The sequence below is a fragment of the Procambarus clarkii genome, chromosome 45, assembly GCF_040958095.1.
Source record: "Procambarus clarkii isolate CNS0578487 chromosome 45, FALCON_Pclarkii_2.0, whole genome shotgun sequence".
Lineage (NCBI taxonomy): Eukaryota > Metazoa > Arthropoda > Malacostraca > Decapoda > Cambaridae > Procambarus > Procambarus clarkii.
In genome coordinates, this window is record NC_091194.1 from 25,624,607 (window position 1) to 25,649,119 (window position 24,513).

The window sequence follows — 24,513 nt, forward strand, 5'->3', positions numbered from 1 at the left end:
GGCCATCTCTTCAGTGTCTCCTGCGGTCTCGGTGGGGACGTTACCATCTCGTTGCTTGTCCCTTGCTCCTGTGCGTACGGCGACGCGGCCGTCCCGACAGCCCTCGTACGCTTCGTCGGTGTCATCTGCTACCTCGAAGGACGTGGCTTGCGCTCCCCAGCCTCGTTATACGACTTGCGTCGGTGAGCTTCAGGAGTGGCCGTTTCCACCTGATCTGGAGGTTCCCGAGTTTATGCTGGGCCCACAGCGGCAGGGGGATCGTCCCCCACCAACTTGGAGTATTTGATTTGGGAGGCCAATAAGCGACGGTATCCTTGGGATTCGTTCCCTGATAAATATATTCGTGTCTTTGAGATATGTATTCCTCGCTCATGATTCCTTTGTGTATTGTGGTGCATGGTTGTGGGGTGCAGGTCGGGTGTGTGTGTGTGTGTGGGGTGGGGCAGGTTTGTTTCCCGGTTCCTGCGTGCTACGGTTTGTGGTTATGGGTTGGTGTGGCTTGTGTGTGTGTCCGGTTCCTGTGCGGTCGGGGGTTTGATTGGTGTGTGTCTGGTTGTGGATGTCGTGTGCTTATGTTATGCTTTGTGGTTCTATGTTTTTTTTATGTTGCTGCTTGTGTGCTTGTTTGTGTCGTGTTAAGAGCCCTTCAGGCTGTTGGTGTGACCCGGTCTGGGTTTATGCTTTTTGTCGAGTTTTGCCATTGTGCTTTTCTTTGTTTGTTGTATATTTGTTCCTTTCTAGTTGTTATTTCTATTATTAGTGTTACTATTATTATTATAAATATTTCGTTTTGTGTTGGTGCCTCTCCGTGTGTTTTTCTGGTGCTGATAGCCTTGTTCTGAATATTTCATATTTTGGTGTGTTATTTCGGCATTGTATTCCACTGTGTTTTAAATTGCTTGTTGTGATTTGTTTGTAATTATTGTTGTTTTGTGGTCGGCCCTTCCGGTCGGCGTTTTTGTGTTTAGTACATTTGTTCCTTTATGTTTTTGCACGTTTGTGCTTTGTTATTTTGGTCTGTTCTATGTTATTGTTTACTTTTATTGTACTTATAAGCATGCTTGCATGTAAAAAAAAATAAAAAAAAAAATATATATATAAAAAATGTGCCGTGTATGTAATTCTACTGTAATTTGATTCCCTTTTTCAGCAGTGAAAGTGGTAACAGGGAGGTTTCCCTAGGTTATAAATAACTATTTAATTATATTGGCCAGCGCTTATTTTACTGTTGTGTTGTATTAAAGTTGTGAACTATTGGGGAAGACAATTTACTTGGGACGTCATTTACAAGTTTTGCCGTGAGTGGCAAGGATGTACTGTGATGTACCGTGTGTAAACTGTAGACAGGTTGTGTCCTTGGTGGAATGCGTTGTGTACTGTTGTTACGACCCTGGGTTCTCCAGTGGAAACCAGAGGTCAAAATTGAGCTATTAAACTTTCTGGTAGTACAGTTGAGTGCATCACGAGCGGCAATTGTTTGTATCTTCCCTGCCAGACGTAAGACTATTATTGTTTCTCAAAGAGCATTTAAAGACTGAGCTGGGGGTTGATTATTAAATAATTACATAGGCACCAACTTTGCTTACTAATACTTTCTAATCATTTGTAAAGTAACAATACGTTGCATAGGGGAAGATCTTTAATGTGCTTAGCTGCACGATCAATTAGGCTCCTTCCGGCACCACAACATGGGAGGCCTAGCTGGTCGCTAGGAGGTTCTTCTCTGGCTGGCGTTCGTGCGGACGAGACCTACTCTGTGGCTGCACCCCTAATCTCCTCCCTTCTCCTCTTACTTATTTCCCTTACCCTAAGTTCCTGTACTATTAAGTTAAGTATTGTATGGTGTTAAGTGTGCCTACTCTGGTAGTAAATATTGGTGAGACCTGGGGATAGTATTTGCCAGTGTTTTGGGTACCCCTAAGTGTTGTGTTTTGTATTAGGGTCCCACGTGGTTTCACTACCCTAAGCCGCATCCAGCTTCAGTGCTTATCCAGTAGTACTTTACCCTAGCTTGTTATTAGTGTAAACCTTGTATCCTGCCTAAGTGGACCAAGGCTTTTAACGTAAGATAGTGTGGTAAAGTTATTATTATTATTGTTATTGGTGTGAGTGTATATGGGGGGTTGTTAAGGGGTTAATAAATAAGTACATGAATTACAGAGTATCCCTTCTTCCTGTGTGGGAGCGCATTGATCAACCCTTAGACTAACATATATGGTCTAGTAGCAAGTTATTACTACTGTGGATAGTTTATTTTGGGGGCCGGGCCTTTTAGCTCTCCCATATTTGATACTCTGTCTTCTAACTACCCTTACCCCTTAATAGTACCAGTTCCCCATAGAAGCCCCACACATCGATATTTATAACAAGTGGTTGGCCAGTCCAGGATGAACATTATAAGTGTAAAAAATTAGATTCTTGAGTGCCAAAACTAAAATTTTTTGTTTTCCGCAGAACGGTTGTGTGCTAGCCTAGGGTCCAGCTCATCTAGCAAAGGACATTCTTGCACTGACTGGACACCCAGCTGGATCCCTTCGCGATTAAGGTTAGTGTGGCCTTGTGTTAGGGGTCGTGCAAATTTTTGTTTTTTTTTCCAATTTTTATTTTTTAATTTTTTCTTTGGCTGGGAGCTAAAATTGTTAGTGATGTCATCTGAAATGCAGAGACTGGCAAGGGAGCCTTCAGCAGTAGAGATAAAGAAACTTACCAAGTCTAATTTAGTATTGTTAGGCAAGGAATTTGACCTAGAATTAAATGTCGCGGATAAAAAGTGGACTTTGGTGAATGAAATATTACAACATTGTATTGATAAAGAACTATTGGCAAGTGATACACCTTTATGCCAGCCTAGCCAAGCAGAAAGTGCAACTCATAGGGATAGAGAATTAGCTCTAGAGTTAGCAAAAATAAAATTAGAGGAGCAAAGACTCAAAACCGAGGAGGCTAGAATTAGAGCGAATGCCACTGGACCTCCACCTGCCGGGGATTCAAACCCCAGGCATTATGAGAAAAAGCATAATTTGCCTGAATTTTCCGAGTCTGACCCTGAAAGGTTTTTCAACCATTTTCAGAGATTGGCCATGTCCATGAACTGGCCAAAGGAAGAGTGGGTGAAAATCCTACAGGGAAGACTTAGGGGTAAAGCACAATATATTTTTATAAACATGCCTGACGACGAGTGTTTTGAATATGATAAAGTCAGGGAATGTATTTTGCGGGCATATGAAATTACTCCTGAAGCTCACCGCCAAGTTTATCGCAACCTTAGGCCTACTCACAACCAACCGCTCACTGAATTTGTGAATGATCAAATTAGATTGTTTGATAGATGGATTCGCTCGGCGAAAGCCAAAACATACGAGGCTCTCAGGAACTTAGTTTTAATGGAGCATTTTATAGATATTATGCCAGAGAATGTTTCACAGTACATTAAAGGAAGGGTAGAGGTAAATTCTAAAATAGGGGATTTGGCCAAGTTGGCAGAAAACTACCAATTGGTGGGCAAAAGGCCCAATAAAAATAATTATACCCCACAGAGTAGCAAAACTTATACCCACAGCCAGTCCAGACCAGCTCATTCTAACCCTTTAACTAATGCACCTTCTGTTTCAGACATAACTAACCCTAAAGTGTCTAGCCCCACGGCACCTAAGGGTGAACCGAAGGGTAATTCTGTTAGTAATGTCTCTTCTCCCCGACGTTTTTGTGGTCACTGTAATCGTTCAAACCACAATATTAGCCGTTGTTGGCAACTGTACCCGGAAAAAAGACCCAATGCTCTAGTTGTGACACAGGGCTTGAGGCCTTCAGAAGGGTTAGGGAGTAAGACCTCCAACTCACAGTGGTTGGACTTGCTTACCCCATTCTTATCGAAAGGGAGACTACTTTTGTCTGAGGGTTCTTCCTGGAAGGACGTGGTGATCTTCCGAGACACCGGTGCCATCCAGACTTTAATTTTAGAGAGTGCGTTGCAAGGTGCCAACACTCTCGACACTGGAGAGGTGGTACTGGTCGAGGGTGTCACTAGTGATACTCGGGCAGTACCCCTCCATAAGGTTACCCTGGAATCGGATTTCCACAAGGGTGTTTGTACAGTCGGAGTCACTTCATACCTACCTTTCCCTAATGTTGATGTAATAGTTGGTAATGATTTAGCAGGGGATAAGGTAGGGGACTCCAGACTGCCAATTATGTTGCCTACCCCTAAGGTTTGCCTGGATCCACCCGCCGCAGAGGATAATGTTGTGTACTCTGCGTGTGCAGTGACCAGGTCTATGGGACTTAAATGTAAGGGCAGCCCTGTGCTTGCCAAGGTGGTAAATCCCGAGGACACGAGGAGCTTTCCGAGTGGTGAAAACCAAGTGGACCTCGCGGACACATTCCTGGCCCGACTCGATGACGTGGCCGAGGACATTGTGGAGAGCCTGCCACCGCCATCTACCGAGAGTAGTGGGGAGGTGGAGGAGAACACTGTTGAGCCTCGGCCAATGGCATCTGACCAAGGCCTAGATGCCTCCTTGAGTGAGTTACAGAAAGCTGACCCCACTCTTGCAGATTGTCATGAGACAGCTGTCTCTATGGAGGAAATTGTAGACGCAGCAACTGGGTACTACTACAATGATCGGATTTTGATGAGAAAATGGAGACCACAGAGTGCTCCCTTGTCAAATGAGTGGGAGGTAGTCCACCAGGTTATGTTGCCGACCTGCTATAGAGAAAGAGTTTTGGCAGCTGCTCATGATGATCCTATGGAGGGACATCAAGGTATAAATATTACGTATCACAAAATTTTAAAGTATTTTTTCTGGCCCAAGCTGAAAAGCGATGTGGCAAAATTTTGTAATGCGTGTATCGTTTGTCAACTGGTGGGGAACCAAACCAGACTCCACCTAAAGCTTCTCTAAGGCCTATTGTCGTGCCAGAGGAACCATTTTCTCATGTGGTAATGGACTGTGTTGGACCATTACCTAGAACTAAGTCTGGTAATATTTACCTAATCACAATGATGTGTATCACTACTCGTTACCCAGAGGCTTTTGCTGTAAGGAACATCCGAGCAAAAACTGTTGTTGCTCGTATGTTGCAATTTTTTCCACTTTTGGACTGCCTCGGGTCGTGCAAACTGACAATGGTACTAATTTTAAGTCTGATATTTTTGAACAATTTTGTAAGGAACATGGAATAACTCATAAGGTTTCCAGCCCATACCATCCACAGAGTCAGGGGGTAATTGAACGTTTCCATCTAACTCTGAAGCAGATGTTGAAGACATCGTGCGAGAGTTCCCACACCTTCTGGGATGAGAATTTACCGTATGTTTTGTTTGCGGCTAGAGAGGGATTACAAAGTTCACTGGGTTGTTCTCCTTTTGAGTTAGTCTTTGGCCATAAAGTTCGTGGACCCTTGCAAATGTTACAGGAGAATCTGTTAGGGAACGTAACGTTAACCGAAGGTTCGGCTTTCTTTGCGCAACACCACCAGAGACTCAAGGACTGCAAGGCGGCTGCATTAAAGTATCTTGGCAAGGCCCAAGAAAAGATGAAAGAACGTAACGATGCTAAATCTAAGTTACGGGTATTTCAGCCTGGCGACCCTGTCCTGGTATTAAAGCCTCGACTAGGGAACACTATGTCCCACAAGTACGAAGGCCCCTACATTGTGACAGAAAAGACTGGGGACCTCACGTACAAAGTGAGGCACTCTGACAAACGTAACCAGGTAATGCTCATACATGTAAATCGACTGAAGAAGTTCCAGGGCCCCACGCCCATTGCACTCACCAATGTTTCCATTTCCAGTGAGAGAGGGGATGATTGTTCTGGGGACCCAACTAATCTCATTTTCAATAATTCAAGTTCTGTGAATGCTGTGGAGGAAGGACTGTCCCATTTGCAGATGGCCCAACGTGAAGAGGTGCAGTCGTTGGTTGATGAATTCTCCAGTCTGTTCGGGGAGGTCCCGACCCAGACTGATGCCATTTGCCATGATGTTGAGTTGACAGACTACACTCCCATTCGCCTTCAACCCTATCGAATGAGTCCAGAAAAGAAGGCCATCATACGGAAGGAGGTCGACTTCTTGCTCCAGCACGGCCTCATCCGGCCGAGCCAGGGCTCTTGGTGCTCGCCCTGCCTTTTGGTCCCCAAACCAGACGGCTCCTGGCGATTATGCACCGACTATCGGCAGCTCAACAAGGTGACCATTGTGGATGCCTATCCGCTGCCCCTCCTCGAGGACTGCATCGACGAGCTGGAAAATGCCAAGTACGTCTCGAAATTTGACCTCTCGAGGGGGTATTATCAAATCCCACTCACTGAACGTGCTAAACAACTAACTGCGTTCGTGACACTCGAGGGTGTTTTTGAGTATCAAGTGTTACCGTTCGGCTTGCGTAATGCTCCTGCCACGTTCCAGAGACTCATGAACTCTCTGCTCGCTAAGGTGCCAAATTGTCGGGCGTATTTAGATGATATCGTGCTGTTTGACAGTAATTGGGCTGACCACATAGCTAGGTTACGCCAGTTGTTTGCCATCTTGAAAAGGGCAAATCTTACCTTAAATGCTAAAAAGTGTCATTTTGGCCAAGGCACAGTGACGTACCTCGGTTATGAAGTGGGCCAAGGAAAAGTGTTACCTCGGCAAGATAAAATCAGTGCCATTCTGGAATATCCAGTCCTAAAGTCTAAAAAGGACGTTCAAAGATTTATCGGTATGCGTGCGTACTATCGACGTTTTTGTCAGAACTTTTCCAGTGTTGCCACTCCTCTCACAGACTTGTTGCGGAAAGCCGTTAAATTTAAGTGGTCATCAGACTGTGCAGAGGCATTTAAAAATTTGAAATTGATCTTAGCTTCCGCCCCAGTGCTTGCTAGTCCAAGGTTTGATCGACCGTTTAAAATTCATGTGGACGCGTCTGACAATGGTGCTGGTGCAGTGTTGTTGCAAACTGGGGATGATCAGGTGGAACACCCAGTATATTATTACTCTGTGAAATTCGACAAGGCGCAACGCAATTATTCAGTGGTAGAAAAAGAGGCGTTGGCGCTAGTGTTAACATGTAAAAAGTTTGAAGTTTACCTCACAGGTAATATAGTGGAAGTGTACACGGACCATAACCCACTAGTCTTCCTGACTCAGATGAAGGGTAAGAATAGATGCATCCTCAGGTGGGCGTTGTACCTACAGGACTTCAATCTTTCCATTACCCACCTACCGGTCCGACTCAATGTGATAGCCGACGCTCTGTCCCGGTTGCCTGAATAACATTCATCTAGGCCACAGGAAGCTATTTAACAACTGTCATGCTTTAGTTATTTTTTTTTTTTAGGTTCTCCTGTGACATTAAATATTCCGTGTCCAATTTATTTACTTCCCTGTTTTTTTTTGTTTTTTTGTGTGTTTTTTTTCTTTCAGAGAACTCTTGTATTTTTTTGCAGAGAAATTGTTTTTGATTGATTTTTTGTTTTTGTCATATGTTTTTTCTTTTTATTCTCTGTATACTCTTACAAAAAAATATGACTACTATTCTAGTAGTCACATTTTTTTTTCTCTGAAGGGGGGAGGAGTGTTACGACCCTGGGTTCTCCAGTGGAAACCAGAGGTCAAAATTGAGCTATTAAACTTTCTAGTAGTACAGTTGAGTGCATCACGAGCGGCAATTGTTTGTATCTTCCCTGCCAGACGTAAGACTATTATTGTTTCTCAAAGAGCATTTAAAGACTGAGCTGGGGGTTGATTATTAAATAATAACATAGGCACCAACTTTGCTTACTAATACTTTCTAATCATTTGTAAAGTAACAATACGTTGCATAGGGGAAGATCTTTAATGTGCTTAGCTGCACGATCAATTAGGCTCCTTCCGGCACCACGACATGGGAGGCCTAGCTGGTCGCTAGGAGGTTCTTCTCTGGCTGGCGTTCATGCGGACGAGACCTACTCTGTGGCTGCACCCCTAATCTCCTCCCTTCTCCTCTTACTTATTTCCCTTACCCTAAGTTCCTGTACCATTAAGTTAAGTATTGTATGGTGTTAAGTGTGCCTACTCTGGTAGTAAATATTGGTGAGACCTGGGGATAGTATTTGCCAGTGTTTTGGGTACCCCTAAGTGTTGTGTTTTGTATTAGGGTCCCACGTGGTTTCACTACCCTAAGCCGCATCCAGCTTCAGTGCTTATCCAGTAGTACTTTACCCTAGCTTGTTATTAGTGTAAACCTTGTATCCTGCCTAAGTGGACCAAGGCTTTTAACGTAAGATAGTGTGGTAAGGTATTATTATTATTGTTATTGGTGTGAGTGTATATGGGGGGTTGTTAAGGGGTTAATAAATAAGTACATGAATTACAGAGTATCCCTTCTTCCTGTGTGGGAGCGCATTGATCAACCCTTAGAATAACATATATGGTCTAGTAGCAAGTTATTACTACTGTGGATAGTTTATTTTGGGGGCCGGGCCTTTTAGCTCTCCCATATTTGATACTCTGTCTTCAAACTACCCTTACCCCTTAATAGTACCAGTTCCCCATAGAAGCCCCACACACCATTATTTATAACAACTGTGAAGGATTCCGTGAGAATTGAAGTCATTTAACGTCACCGGGAATCACGATTTACTTAACGAGGTCATTGTTGTGATGTTGAACATCGTTGTGATTAACGTAGAGTCGTGTAACGGCAACAGTCACAGTGAAGTTCACGCAGTGGAGGAATTGTCAAGCGAAGACTAACGTAGTGTTAACGATTTAACGAGCTGTCGTTAATTGATTGATTAACGTAAGGGGTTGACCGGTCTTTTATGATCAGAGTCAATTGCGCTGTAATTCGTTGGACTGATCAGATCTGTCTGCGGACAGAGTGATTAAGCACTCATAGCTAATTAAAGAGAATTAGTAACCGCCACCTTGTGAATTCACCAGGTGTTGATGTTGTTGTTTACACAGTGTGTTGTAACCTTGTGTGTGGTACAGTAATCTACCCTCCTTAAGGTAATTTTGTCGTATGACCGGAAGTGAACTGTCAGTTGAGACAGTAGGCTTTGTCAATACTCGTCTGAATTAATAGGCTGTTGTTTTCAGTAATTAATTGGGAACTACTCACCGAATGTTTGACTTTCAAGTTGATGTAATTATTTGATTTACGAGTTATTGCTGCCATTAAAGTGTAGTTGAGACACAGCTGGGTATTAACGTAATTGTTTAAATTCAATTAGTGTAACTTTTGTGGTTGAGTGTCCTGAGAGACAAGTGTTAACGTAAGATTTTTATAAGGGGGTTATCATTCTTGGATTAACCGCCTTGTTACTTGGTACCTCGTTGAGGGCAGCGAGCGCCAGTCAAGTTTTGTGATTATAGTATTAATCACCATGAAGCCGTGACAATATTGATTGCAAGCTTGCGTCACCAGTGGGCACTACTTTGTTCAGTTAGTGTCATTAGTCAGTCAGCGACGACGGGATATGGATACCGTGGGTCCATCAGGCTGTTGATTAGCAGTTCTTGAATGTGCCACTGGAGTGACAGTAAAGTAACGTAAACTCTTTGTTGTGGTAGTTCTAGTTTTTTTGTGAATAAATTGTTTGTTATAGAAAACGGTCGTTTACGTCAAACCTCCCAATATTACTGCCCCACGTGTCATGTTCTGCAACGCTTTGCCTGCTTATGTTCATATCAAGTCTGTATCTAAAGCTCGAGTCCATTGCACAGCACCACACTTCTATAAATAAGAAGTGAGAATCCGTCGGCTACCCTTTATTAGTTGTCAACTAGGAGGAGCCAGCGACCTAAGTGACAGGTGTTACCCGTGTGGTTTCGCCTGGCGGTTTGCTCCCGCGGTCCTATGATCTTAGGCTTTAAGATTAAATATCTGCCACTGGCAGCTCCTGCTGCTTAAGGTCTGCCTCTCTTGCGAGGTAGTTACGATTAACGTGACATTAGTAGGAATTAATTCTTTTGATAATTGTCAAAGAAAAAAATCTCACAATCGTCTGGTAATTGTCTACGAGCAGCCAGGTAGTGTCTGAGACCCCCCCCCCTAGGCGGTGTCTTCTCGGCCCGTTCTCCCGAGCGTTCCCGCTACCATATTTAGTACACCAGTTCTTAGTCTTAAGGAAACTATGCGTCAAAATGCGATGTACTATTAAAGTGAACGGGTTAGTCTTCGAGAAACTTAACCAAGTTATGTATAAGCCTTATATTAACAATAAATAATTATGTATGAAATATCCAGTTCCCTTCAGATGTATGATTTCCAGCTGTCTTATTCTATACGTCATATCTCTGGTCATCCTCTTAGTTACTTGAACGATAAATACATATTTGAGAATAATATTCAGCCCAGTAATTATACTAGACAGTGTCCAATGCAGTGAAATATGTGTCCAAGAAATCCAAGGGAGTAAATATGAGGAGTAAAAAATTTAAGGAATTCTCAGCCACAGACTCTTGGGAGAGACATTCACAGTTAGAATTTCATAAAATTAGAAAAACATTAAATCCAAGAAAACCACTTAACGCCTTACCCCTGAATACTTTGCAACGAAGACTAAAGCTGTTACACTGTAAAGCTAAAGGTAAAGACACTGTGTCCATGCCAGACCTCATTCACTGTGTGTACAAAAAATACAAATTACATCCTTTATCTTATTTCTAGTTTAAATTATATCCTGCCGATACAACTGTCAACATAACATATATTTTAACTTTATATTAAACTTGTCAGGAATAAGTCACCGAGTTTGAAAGATGTACAAATACTGTTGTCATAGTAACAGTCAATATATAAAAACTAATGACAGCATTCAGTACCCTAGTTTCACATATATATCTGGTTAATATTTTCTTATTGATTCTAACACCGCTAAAAACAATTGTAAATAATACAATAAATAACTTACCAGAGTCCCGTGCTACGCCAGAAGTGGTGGAAGTGGTCCCTGGCGAACCTGCCGTCAATAGCGACCTTGACGTGAGGGAAGCTTCCACTTGCTCTTCCTTCAACCCCCGGGTGCAGCACCTTGTTGTCCAGAGCTGGCTCCCGAGCCTCACCCTCCCGACGCAACACCTTGTTGTCCAGAGCTGGCTCCGGAGCCTCACCCTCCCGACGCAGCACCGTGTTGTCCAGAGCTGGCTCCGGAGCCTCACCCTCCCGACGCAGCACCGTGTTGTCCAGAGCTGGCTCCGGAGCCTCACCCTCCCGACGCAGCACCGTGTTGTCCAGAGCTGGCTCCCGAGCCTCAGATGTCTCTACAACTGTTTCTACCACTTCGGCAGCTTCAGATTTATTGCTCCTTTGCTTATCAGAATGTTGCAAATAATTCAAAATGTTTTCTGCTTCTTTATTTAGGACTACATCATTATAGTATACACCTCGACCAGGTGGGCTATCATAAGCGACTTTTGAAGGAATATTTGGTGCTAAACCACCTGTCTGTGATAGTGATTTGTGTGCGAGAACACTAATATTCGCCGCCTCCTGGAGGATCAGCGCACGATTAATTGTGCCAGCAGGAAGTTCCTGCCCTTCTCGCTGATAGTGTTCTTCCTGCGAGCGGTCACCATGATTGTCGAGGCCCGCCAGACCTTGCACCAGAGTCACTATTACCACAACACTCTCCAACATCATCAACGGTATCAACGCTCACCTGTATATTAACAATCAACCATATTATTACCCAATATTACTGAACTATGTCTTAATCATCAGTGTCATATCGAGGTTGGAATGTATGCCGACTAGTCATATATATACCACGGAGGAAGAATTGAAACAGGAATATCCTTAAGTACTTTCGTATATTAATACATCTTCAGAAGGAAAGAATTATTTACAAGTCAAGTATTGGACAAATATATATGCAGGAGAGAGAGGTGAGGTACACTGAAAAATGAATGGGAATTAGGTGGATACAAATAAGAGCCGCATAAGAACTGCAGAAGGCCTATTGGCCCATGCGAGGCAGTTCCTATTTATACCCATCCATAGGCCCACACACATGGATGATAATTTCATACGATAGTAAATATTTACAATGAATTAGTGAGACAAATGTGTATCAATGATCCTACTCAAATCACCTTTAATTGATCTATCAAAAATAGATCTAAGTTATATAAACCACTGCTAATGTTCAAATTACATTTATTTGTAATCTGTATTACAGCAGATTCAATTATGTTCCTGTTAAAAGCAGATTCAATTATGTTCCTGTTAAAAGTGATTTTAAATTCGTTATTAAAGCCATCTCCCAATCAATTCGGTGAGCATTTTCTGACAAATGATTATATATATATATATATATATATATATATATATATATATATATATATATATATATATATATATATATATATATATATATATATATATATATATATATATATATATATATATATATATATTAGTATATTTTCGTTCAAGAATTTGTAATCTTCTTGCATCTTGGGTTTTGTCTATTATACAAGGATTTTTGTTCAACATTTCTCTTGTTAGGGTGATGTCATGGACATGTCCCATGTGATTCCTGGGGGCACTGGATTGAAGATGACATGTCAAACGCCTCGTCAGCTTGGTCGACGTCATACCTATGTACTTACATTGAAGGTTACATCCTTCGTGGGGGACAAGTGTACATGTATACAACGCTTGACTGCTGTAGAGGGTTCTCCGTCGGCTTCGGCCTGTTTTTGATAAGGAGTTCGGAAGTCTTCTTTGTTTTGTAGAATATTATCAGGTTTATGTTTTGATTAGGAGTAATGCTTTTTACTTCTTTACGGATTATTTCTTTCATTATTCTTTCCTCTTTTTTTATGTTCACTGTGCATGGTTGATTTGTAATATAATTTTATCGGAGGTTTCTGTTCTAGGTTCAGGATTATACCATCGGTCCAAGTGTCTTCTTATAGTTTTCTTTCTGTGTCCCATGACTGCATCCTCCTGGAGGCCCCCATTGGCCCGCAAGCAACTGAGGAGGTCCTGGATGCAAAAATCACTCACCTAAGGAAGATGTTGGACATGAGTGAAAAGACTGATCCTCATGATGCTCTCCTCCTCGCAAGATGCCTATCCTTCCCTAAGTTCACTTACTTACTGAGGTGTTCTCCATCCTACAGCAGCCCTAAATAAACAAGTATGACACCCTTTTGAAGTCTATGCTGGAAAAAGTCCTGAACCTCCCATTGGACGACTCTCAATGGGAGCAAGCTACCCTCCCTTTATGACTATAGTCTTGGTGTCAGCACAGCCTCTCAGATTGGTCTACCAGCCTTCATTTCCTCACACCGTGTATCAAACGACTTTGTAAGAGATATCCTTCTAAAACCTCTTAGTGATTCAGCAGAGATACACGATCCTGATTTTACTGAATACTCAAATCAATGGGTTGCCCCTGCAGCCCCAGCACATAGATCCAACAAAAACATCTTTGGATAGACAAACAGGCAAACAGACAGAACAAAGAGCCATAGCTCAACCCCCGCAAGCACCAAGTACAGACAAAACTCTTAACATATTTTCTCCTATAGTAGAGGTATATATATAGGTTCTAAGAATGATTGCAAAAATTAACTTTATAAGCAGTCTGTTCATTTGTGGGAGAGCAGTTTTACCTAATATGTTTTTTTGTTATAAAACTACAATTTTTGAAGCTTGTTCATTTCTTATTAAAAAGGTTAAATTTTCTTCAAACATTTTTAAGATTATATACAAAATAATTCCAACTGTCAACCTTATTTTAAGTATATTTTATCCCTACCATAACTTTAATTTCTTCTTAAAACTACACTAACTTCTTCGTGTCCTTAATGTCACTTCAAACTAGTAATGACAGCGTCTGCGTCTGCGTATGTTCAACACAATGGGTTAGTTTACTGCAGGCAACCTGCGCATGTATTTTCAACTCAATAGTTATCTACAGTAGTGCTTAATATGATTTTCTTAATTCCACCATCACTTAAATAAACATTAAATTAATGCAGTAACACACTGGTGAATGTTAACAAAATAATATTGAAAAATTATATCATCACTCGGTATAAGCAAGTTTCATAGAGCAGAGAACAGTGAGCTGCCTGTCCTTAGTGACGGGTGCAGCTGAACTGGCCTCCCGTCCCCTCACCCCAGTGTCCACTGTAATGGCTTCCCACCCCTCCCCCCCCCCCACCCAAGTGTCTACTGAAGAGGACTAACCACCCCAGTGTTCGCTGTACCTGCCTCCCACTCCCTCATCCCAGTGTCCACTGTACCTGCCTCCCACTCCCTCACCCCAGTATCCACTGTACCTGCCTCCCACTCCCTCACCCCAGTGTCCACTGTACCTGCCTCCCACTCCCTCACCCCAGTGTCCACTGTACCTACCTCTCACTCCCTCATCCCAGTGTCCACTGTACCTGCCTCCCACTCCCTCACCCCAGTATCCACTGTACCTGCCTCCCACTCCCTCACCCCAGTGTCCACTGTACCTGCCTCCCACTCCCTCACCCCAGTATCCACTGTACCTGCCTCCCACTCCCTCACCCCAGTGTCCACTGTACCTGCCTCCCACTCCCTCACCCCAGTGTCCACTGTACCTGCCTCCCACTCCCTCACCCCAGTGTCCACTGTACCTGCCTCCCACTCCCTCACCCCAGTGTCCACTGTACCTACCTCTCACTCCCTCATCCCAGTGTCCACTGTACCTGCCTCCCACTCCCTCACCCCAGTATCCACTGTACCTGCCTCCCACTCCCTCACCCCAGTGTCCACTGTACCTGCCTCCCACTCCCTCACCCCAGTGTCCACTGTACCTGCCTCCCACTCCCTCACCCCAGTGTCCACTGTACCTGCCTCTCACTCCCTCACCCCAGTGTTCACTGTACCTGCCTCCCACTCCCTCACTCCAGTGTCCACTGTACCTGCCTCTCACTCCCTCACCCCAGTATCCACTGTACCTGCCTCCCACTCCCTCACTCCAGTGTCCACTGTACCTGCCTCTCACTCCCTCACCCCAGTGTCCACTGTACCTGCCTCTCACTCCCTCACCCCAGTGTTCACTGTACCTGCCTCCCACTCCCTCACTCCAGTGTCCACTGTACCTGCCTCCCACTCCCTCACCCCAGTGTCCACTGTACCTGCCTCCCACTCCCTCACCCCAGTGTCCACTGTACCTGCCTCTCACTCCCACTCGTCTTTCACCATGTGTATGAGAATAGATTTCCAGCCAGCTTACAGATGTGCGGTAAAAGCTAGACTTATCTTATTTGGTGTCTGTCGGAAGTAGTGGACATTACCTCTTCAGAAATATTAATGCCGCAGTAGTTTTTTTCTCAAGAGAATTACAGCAACTTGAATAAGGTTATCATTAGTTATTTCTAAGGTTGAAACTATATACATTTAGAGTGACGTGGTTCTGGCAGGAGGTTGTGGTCGCTATGACCAACGACTCTGACCACCTGTGTAAACACCCAGGCCTCCAGACATGACGTCACGGACATCACGTGTCCAGAGGGGCGGGAAGGCACTGATTGGGAGAGGGATTATAGCGGATGAGCCTCTATAATCCCATTCTCTGATTGGCTCTTTCGAAGAGCAAGAGGGAGAGTGTCGGGGGGAGGCCGCCAGCAGGCAGGTAGCACTCACTCTAGGACTGTAAGTTTTGCCTGTTCGGTCAAGACGTGAAATCTGGAGCTCCGGCCAAGCTACGGAAATCACCGTCTGTAGGCGACTTTATACGTAACTCGTTATCGCTATTTCGTCGTTGCGTTATCGTCGGTCAGAATCCGTTGCCGTGACGTCTGGATTTTCGATAATAAGTGTGAAAAGAGATATTGAGGAAGACTCCACTCATGATCACTCGTAGAAAGCAACTGGACTGCTTAAGTAATCCGTGATCATCGGGTTTAATTACAGCAATCCCTCAACATACCACTAAGTGAACTGTCTAGAAGGAAGTTAAGAAAGGATTCCCAGAAATCTAAAGTTTAATCCGTGTGAATAACGTAATTTAAGAACAGTTCTGTGGACTGTTCTGTTTCCCACCAGCTGTGCTTGTCACCTGGTGTGCTTAACACGTGGTTACCCCCTTGTGTAGGCCACCCACTCACCACCGCGTGTCTGAGGACCATCATTCCTCCCTTCTGCCTAGCGGTGACTCAATGCGCTCCTCCACTCACCACCTGGGAGCAAGCAAATTCCACCCTTATGACCCAGAAGCACCATGTGGGCTGCCTTCTCAGTATCCCACTGGATGTGCGAAAAGTCTCTGTTGTGGCACGCCAGGTACACCTCGCCACCTGCACACACGTGGCGGCGAGGTATAGCTATTCACCACATTCAAGATTCTCAAGGGAATCAACAGGGTAGATAAAGACAGGCTATTTAACACAAAGGGCACACGCACTAGGGGACACAGGCGGAGACTGAGTGCCCAAATGAGCCACAGAGATATTAGAAAGAACTTTTTTAGTGTCAGAGTGGTTGACAAATGGAATGCATTAAGAAGTGATATGGTGGAGGATGACTCCATACAAAGTTTCAAGTGTAGATATGATAGAGCCCAATAGGCTCAGGAACCTGTACACCTGTTGATTGACAGTTGAGAGGCGAGACCAAAGAGCCAGAGCTTAACCCCCGCAAGCACAATTAGGTGAGTACACGTGGTCTCGCAGGACTTACTACGTGTGGATGGGGTCGAGTTTGGTCTTCACTCAACGGCTGAGAATAACTGAGTGTATGGAGGTTTGAATATAAAAAATGTTATCCAAAGTGAACACTCATATAATATTTCTGTATCCTTGTTGTTGGTGCAATATCTCGTGTTGAGTTTCATTACTCAGCCACTCGACTGTAGTGTCTTGGATTGAGCCTCAAACGGGCAGTGAAAACTAGTTGAGGAAGCACATGAGAGGGACAAGTACAGTACATCCTTGTGATTACTGTAACTCGCCTCTTGCTGCGTATGTTTACACGTTTTTACACATTTAAATAGAAGTTGCAAGTTAAACTATTGTGTGTATCGTTGTGGTGCGGTTCAAAGTAATACCAATACTGTTATTTATGGTTCAATGTTGACATTCAAACAAACAATTTCCCTGAAAGGTTCAGACGAAGCTTACAAGAGTTAAGAGCCGACCCTTCCATTCATATAACATAGGTTGATAAATCCAGCACTGATGTTATTCTAAACAAGGTTGGAATATATTTCCAAAATGAATGATCTCCAAGATTCTTCAATATACACCAAACTCGGGAAAAATCAGCTTGATGACATCATCAAGTTCTTCAACAGCAGCTTGAGGAAGTTATTAAGTAACCATAAAGATCTTCTTAATCAGTTTAGTACCTCATCTCCTTCTTTACCATATCTCTATGGACTTGTCAAGACTCATATGCCTAACAATCCCATGAGGCCTATCATCAGTTCTGTGGGATCCATTTCTTACAAGCTTTCTAAATGGCTTACCAAAATCTTGTCCCCATTGTTAGGAACCTATTTCCTCTTCTCATTTGACCGATTCTCTTGAATTAGTTAACAAATTGAATAGTGTTCCAATCAATCCTGATGTCAAGTTAATCAGTTTTTACGTTTGTTCTTTATTTACAAAGGTGCCGGTTGATAATATTCTTCATTACCTTGCTCATAAATTAATGAATCATGTTTTACCTCTTTCTGCTGATATTATTGTCAATATCGTAAAGCAGTGTGTAAAAGAATGTAAATTTACCTTTAATAATGAGTATTATTTACAGACTTTAGAAATTGTAATGGGGAATCCTTTATCGTCATTGTTTTCAAACTTGTACATGGAATTCTGCGAAAAGATTTTTTTTTTCAAAAACTACCCACTGGAATCATTTTATGGTTTAGATATGTCGATGATATTTTGTGTATATGGCCTTCAAATGTAAATAAAGACGAAATTGTAGCTAAACTTAATGTTCTAGTCACCTCTATAAAATTTACTTTGGAGACTAAAATGGATAAATGTTTTTGCCATTCTTAGATATACATATTCATAGGGAAGATTTTTTGCTAAACTTTAGAGTTTACAGAAAGCCTACTAATAGTTTATCTTATGTTCATTATTTCTCAGATACAATGTGAAACAATAAATTTTTTCCTCTATGTATCTAAGAGTTCTTCGGGTTGTTAGCCAGAATTCTTAGATGAAGAGTTTAAGAATATTGATTCTATTGGTCTCAAGCTGTATTATCCACTGAGTTTTTTAGAAGTTTGCCGTAGCAAAGCACGTCGTACATCTATATAAATAAAAATGGAAATGTTCGTTGGTTCAAAATCGCTAATCTCCGAAAGTTCTTTACCGATTGCTTAGAAATTTTCACACAACGTTCCATTCGCATCCGAGAGGTTTTTTTTTTATACATACTATATTGATGTCACGTCTTTTTTTTGCAGGGATATTCCTGCGCGGGCCCTAAGCCTCCTGCTGGCCCACTAAGTGTTGTTTGTTTCTGTTTTACTTGGGAGCAGTATGAGTATTTATGACTCATATGGTCGCTTCAGTAAGATTTTGCCATATGTGTTTAACAACTTCTTCTACTCTGTTGAATCTAAGTTGAAATCTTAATGGGTTTGTAACTGTGCACTCTGTTAGATAATGTTCCAGTGGTCTGTCGGGCATTTCTCCACAGTGCTGACATTTCCTCTCATTTTCTGGAACCTGCAAGCCTATTTCCATGCACATGGGTATCCAAGCCTGATGCGATGAAAGTGTACTTCTGTTGCTATACTGTTTCCTTTCATCAAACTAAGTGGTTCGTAATTTGCTGAATTTGTGTACCAACCCGCAGATCCTGATGTTGCAACTGCTGTGTTGTGATCACTGTACATCTTTTGCATTGCTTTGTTTCTAATTACTTTCTTAATCTGTGATAGACTCTATGGTATGTAAATGTCTACATTTCTTCTCTTAGTTGAAAGTTTTGTAGCTTCGTCTGCAATGTCATTTCCTATTATTCCCACATGACTTGGCACGCAGTTGATAAGTACCCGTCGGCCTTGTCGTTTGAGTGTTTGCATTAATGATATGACATTTGTGATCAGATGTATGTTATCACATATGTGTTCTTGTTGCAATGTTTCAATGGCAGTTCTCGAATCTGTATGTATGATAACATGTTATCGGTGTTCAGCAAGAGCATGTTCCAAAGCCTTTTAAATGGCTAGCATCTCTGTTTGTAAAGTCGAACACCCATTTGAGAGCCTCCAACTATTTACAAAGTTTCCTGCTTTAACTGCAGCTCCGGTTTCTTGTCCTCTGCTGATCTACTGATCCATCTGTGAAGTAAGTAAAGCTGTCGGATGCCATGTTTGCTCCTATATGCATCTGTGCAATGTTACGTAGCAGATGAGGATTTGTCTGGTTCTTTTTTCCATCAATAACCATAATCTTAAAGTCTGCTGGAGGAGATTCCCAAGGGGTTTGCATAACAAAGTTTGCATGTATTTCGTCGACATCCTTCTCAGTGACTGTGTTTGTTATATCGAATGTATTGATGGTGTTTATCGCACAATGGGTCCACCTGTTGCTATTGGAGGTTCTTCTGTCCAGAGTTAGTGCTCCAGTGATTATATCTTTAAGTGAAGTGATTCTAGGTCTAGTCAATATGTCACGTCTGTGACGGATAAAACATGCATTTTTTGAAAAACTGTGTTTTTCATGTGATTTTTCATGTGAGAGAAACCTCTTTACTGATTGCTTTTAAATTTTGACACAGCGTATCATTCTAATAGGCGCGTCTTTTCATATACCTACTATATACATGCCTCACCTGTGACAGGAAAAAACATGCTTTTTTGAAAAACAGTGCCATCTGTTGGACGTAAGAGCCACTTACGCTATCTATATAAATAAAAATTGAAATGTTCGTTTGTTCAAAGTCGTTAATCTCCGAAAATTCTTTACCGATTGCTTTGAAATTCTCACACAATGTTCCCTTCGCATCCGAGCAGGTTTTTATACACATACTATATTGATATCACGTCTGTGATGGATAAAACATGGTTTTTTGAAAAACTGTGTTCTTCATGTGTTTTTTATGTGAGAGAAATTTTCGAAACCTCTTTACCAACTGTTTTTAAACTTTGACACGACGTTGCATACGAATAGGCGTGGCTTTTTATATACCTACTATATACATGCATCACCTGTGACAGGAAAAAAACATGATTTTTTGAAAAACAGTGCCGTCTGTTGGATGCAAGAGCAACGCTCGCTGTAATCTCCCAAACTTCTTCACCGATTTCTTTGAAAATCTGACAGAATGTTCCGTTCAAGTATGTGCGTGTTTTTATATACCTAATATATATATCCACACCTGTGACAGGTAAAAACATGTTTTTTTTCAGAAACAGCGCCATCTGTTGCACGTAATAGCAACACACACGCTATACTAAATACATTACGAATTCCATTTCAATGTTTCCGATTGCAATGATGGATTTAATTTTCATGGATTTCGATTTATTTTAATTTTTATTAAATTATTTTGTGTGACACTGTGTTAGAATTGAGCTATGTTGTTTACCGTACCATTCATTTCGTAAGTGTAAGTATAGATGCTACACCTGTGACAGGATAAAACTAAAAAAAAAATTAAGAAACAATGCCATCTATTGCACGTAAGAGCCACACACGCTATACTAAATATAGTATGATTTCATTTCACTGTTTTTGAATGCAATGGCAACTTAAATTTTCATACATATAAATATATTTTCATTTTGATTTAATTATTTTGTGTGACATTGCATTGGAACTGAGCTATGTTGTTTACCATACCGTTCATTTCGTGAGTATAAGTATAGATGCCACACCTGTGACAGGTAAAAACAGGATATTTTTTTTAAAACAGCACCATCTGTTGCACGTAAGAGCAACTTACCCTATACTAACCATGTTTTGATTTCATTTCAATATTTACGATTTCACTGATAAATTGAATTATCAAAGATTTCAATTTATTTTCATTTTGATTTAATTATTTTATGTGACATTGCGTTGGAATTGAGCTTTGTTGTTTACCATACCGTTCATTTCGTGAGTATAGTTTTTTATTCATTGTATTTCATTTCGTTTCTTATTTGTTTTTCTTATATCTTAGTGATGGGAACATCAGATCATTTGTTGTTCCCGATTTTCTGATGGGAACATCAGCTCATTTGGGAATGCTTCAAACGAGGGAGTGGGGAATGGTGGGGAGGACGATGGGATGGGAGTGGGGGATAGAGAGGAGGACGAGGGGACAGGGGAGGGGGTAATGGTGGGGAGGATTAGGGGGCGGGGAAATTGAGGATGGTGGGGATGTGGGAACAGGGAAATGGAGATTGGTGGGGGAGAAGGGGATAGGGAAGTGGGAGATGATGGGGAGGACGAGGGGACGGGGGAGTGGGGAATGGTTGGGAGGAAGAGGGGATGGTGGGGAGGACATAGGGATGGGAGAGGGAGGAAATGGTGGGGAGGACGAGGGGACGCGGGAGTGGGGAATGGTTGGGAGGACGAGGGGGCGGAGAGTGAGGAATCTGTGCTAGGGAGGGACGAGGGGACAGGAGAGGGGGGGAATGGTGGGGAGGAATGGGAGACAGGGGGAAGGTTGCTGTTGCTCAGCAACACTGAGCCACAGCAACGCGTGGACGGGTACAGCTAGTATTATAATAATATATATAGAGTGCGAAAATTTGCCCAAAGAATGTATTATGTTTAACATATTTTTCTGGGTTTGAAAATATGGTCAAGGCCTTGAAACGTATTGACATACATGTATTGTTTAATTACGAAAAAATGTTGGTAAACTATTAGAAACAACCCTCGTAGTGATAATTACGAAAATACTGTTGGTAAACTATTAGTTAGAAACAGCTATTGTTGTGATAATTGTGTCATTTATAAAATACCTTGTAAAGACTGTAATAGGTTCTATGATGGGCAAACAACTAAAGATTTGAAATGTAGAATTTCGCAACATAAATACTCTGTAAGACATGGCCAATTGTCTAATGCTCTGTTTGTTCATTTGTCAGAAAATTCTCATAAAATTGATTGGGAGATGGCTTCTTCAATAACGAATTACAGAAGCACTTTCAATAGGAACATAATTGAATCTTCTATAATACAGATTACAATATTATGTAATTTGAACATTACCAGTGGTTTGTATAATTTAGATCAATATTTTATTGTTCAGTTAAAGGGCAATTTGAGTAGGATAATGATATACGAATAAATCCACCAGGGCCGTGATGAGGGTTCGAACCTACGTCTTGGATGATCCCAGATGCGCCTTAGTCAAGTCTGGGATGATCCCAGTCATGCCTTAGTTGATTGTGCCACGACATGGTAAAATGAATTGCCACCGGGAGTGCTGCTGCCCTCACACAGATCCCGCAGCCTCTCCAAGACACAAACCAGGAATTTCCACAATTTCCACATGCACTCGGGCTTTGTCAACAGGTTGTTCTACCTTTTCGCTCTAACTTCAATACACACAGAAATCACAATAGCGTGATACATCAAATGAACAAATCCACCAGAGCCGTGATGAGGGTTGCAATTTTTTTGACCATGTCGTGGCGCAATCAACTAAGGCGCGTCTGGGATCATCCCAGACATAGGTTCGAACCCTCATCACGGCCCTTGTGGATTTGTTCATTTGATGCACAAATGATTCAGGACTCCCCTGTTTCAGTAATCATTATAGGAAACTGCCTGTTGGTCACCTCCCCAGCAGGTCATTCCCTAATTATACATCAACACCAGGAATTGGTAAAGTATCACTAACACCAGTGACACAGAATCCAGGAGTATAGGGAGATTTAAGATGAACTTAAATAAGTGGCACAGGTGGCACTACTCCATCAATATCCTGAATCAAGATTACCTTTTCCAGATCAATATTTTCAATCTCAAACAACATACTGGAAGAAATCAAAGTTTGTTAAGCACCAGTATCCCTAAACATTACAACTGGTACCCACTTTTCACCAACTCCAATCATATGACCATTAATCATAAAGGGCTCTAAGAAGGCGAGCCACTGTGGCTTGCCAGAAGATACATTCACAGAATCAGACTCAGTTTACTAACCCTTTGGAACAATTGAGGCATTAGGTCCTAATTCTGCATAGAACTTATAAGATAGAACAACATATCCCTTAGAACAGATAGAACAGCAATAGAACAACATAGCTCCCGAGTACAACTGTCTCAAAACACCCGCGCCACTGCCTGCATGCAGCTCGCGTTCGGACAAATGTGTTCGAACGTCCTAGGCCTAAATAATTCCTTGCTAAGCTATCTCTGCAAGGCTAACCTTTATCTACTTAGAAATGGTAAAACAAAATCAGTTGATTATTACTGGACCAACATCTAAGTAAATGAAACAGAACACACTTATTACATAGTAACTAACACTAGACCTCCAGACAGGCTGGAAGTGGTAGGCCTGGCCTGGTTATAATTGCTGCCACATGTACACACGACTGAGTGTAGCATGACTGTTACACAAGACTACTAACTTAATTTACCCTCACAAGTGAAAGGTAAAGGTAACACAGCTTCTATAAAGTAAGCCTACAAGTGAAATACTGACATATACAAAAGTACAGTAACTAACATGCATAAACTTGGCTACCTACCGCATGTACAACATAGTGGGGAAGATGACTCACACTCGTTCCCCCTCAGTAACTGATAAATCACTAATACTAATTAAACACAGGAATGCCCAACATATATGGCAAGCTGCCAAATCATCCACACACTTATACAGATGACTCAAACTTCCACAAACACAGCTTGGGGTCAAGGAACAGCCAACGACATAAGCCTCCCCTCCCACCCCCCTCACTCATACCACAAGGTTGGCATCCTTCATCCCACAAACATCCGGTCAAGCCTATCTGGACCTATAAAGTACCACTTGACTCCTCGCTCGCGCTCATGCGCTCCTTCACATATCTCAGCATGAATATACTCTAAACAGCAAGGACACATAATAATACTCTCATTACAACAACAATAATAGGTAAACAAACACACTACTTTCTTTATTACATTAAATAGGATATATATATTCTAATTACTTATCTAATAAACGTTGCATATCAGTTATTCATATAAATGAGATAACAGGTTCGTAACAAGCTACATACATAAAATAACATAAATACTTTTTTTTATTTAGGTAAAAGTACATAGATACATATAGAGTTACAAACAGAATGTTGGATTTCTAGATAGAGCTGGAATATACTATGCCTAAAGCCACATATATGCACAGCGTTTCCACAGGAACTGGGAAAAAACTAAAACACGAAGACAAAAGACAAATTGAGATAAACAACATGAACTGAACTGATATATGTTGACATTTAGGAGGTAAGGTCGGTTACAAGGAGTTGATTATGTAGTACTTAGTTGTTTTTTCTCTTAAAATGGATGATAGAGGGGCATCTTTGACGTGATTGGGAATACATACTCACATACATACATACATACATACATACATACATACATACATACATACAT

At 41.9% G+C, this 24,513-nt stretch overlaps 1 protein-coding gene across 1 annotated transcript in view; it reads right to left on the bottom strand.

Moving 5' to 3' along the window:
- Positions 1-14,081, bottom strand: part of LOC138350317 (uncharacterized) — a 139,802-nt gene extending 125,721 nt beyond the window's left edge. Inside the window, exons 1-2 of the mRNA XM_069300938.1 lie at positions 14,020-14,081; positions 10,890-11,636 (exon numbers count right to left, since the gene is read on the bottom strand). Of these exons, the coding sequence (XP_069157039.1) occupies positions 10,890-11,617 (728 nt within the window). The 5' untranslated portion in view covers positions 11,618-11,636; positions 14,020-14,081. The remainder of the gene's footprint in view (positions 1-10,889; positions 11,637-14,019) is intronic.
- Positions 14,082-24,513: the final 10,432 nt, after the last annotated feature.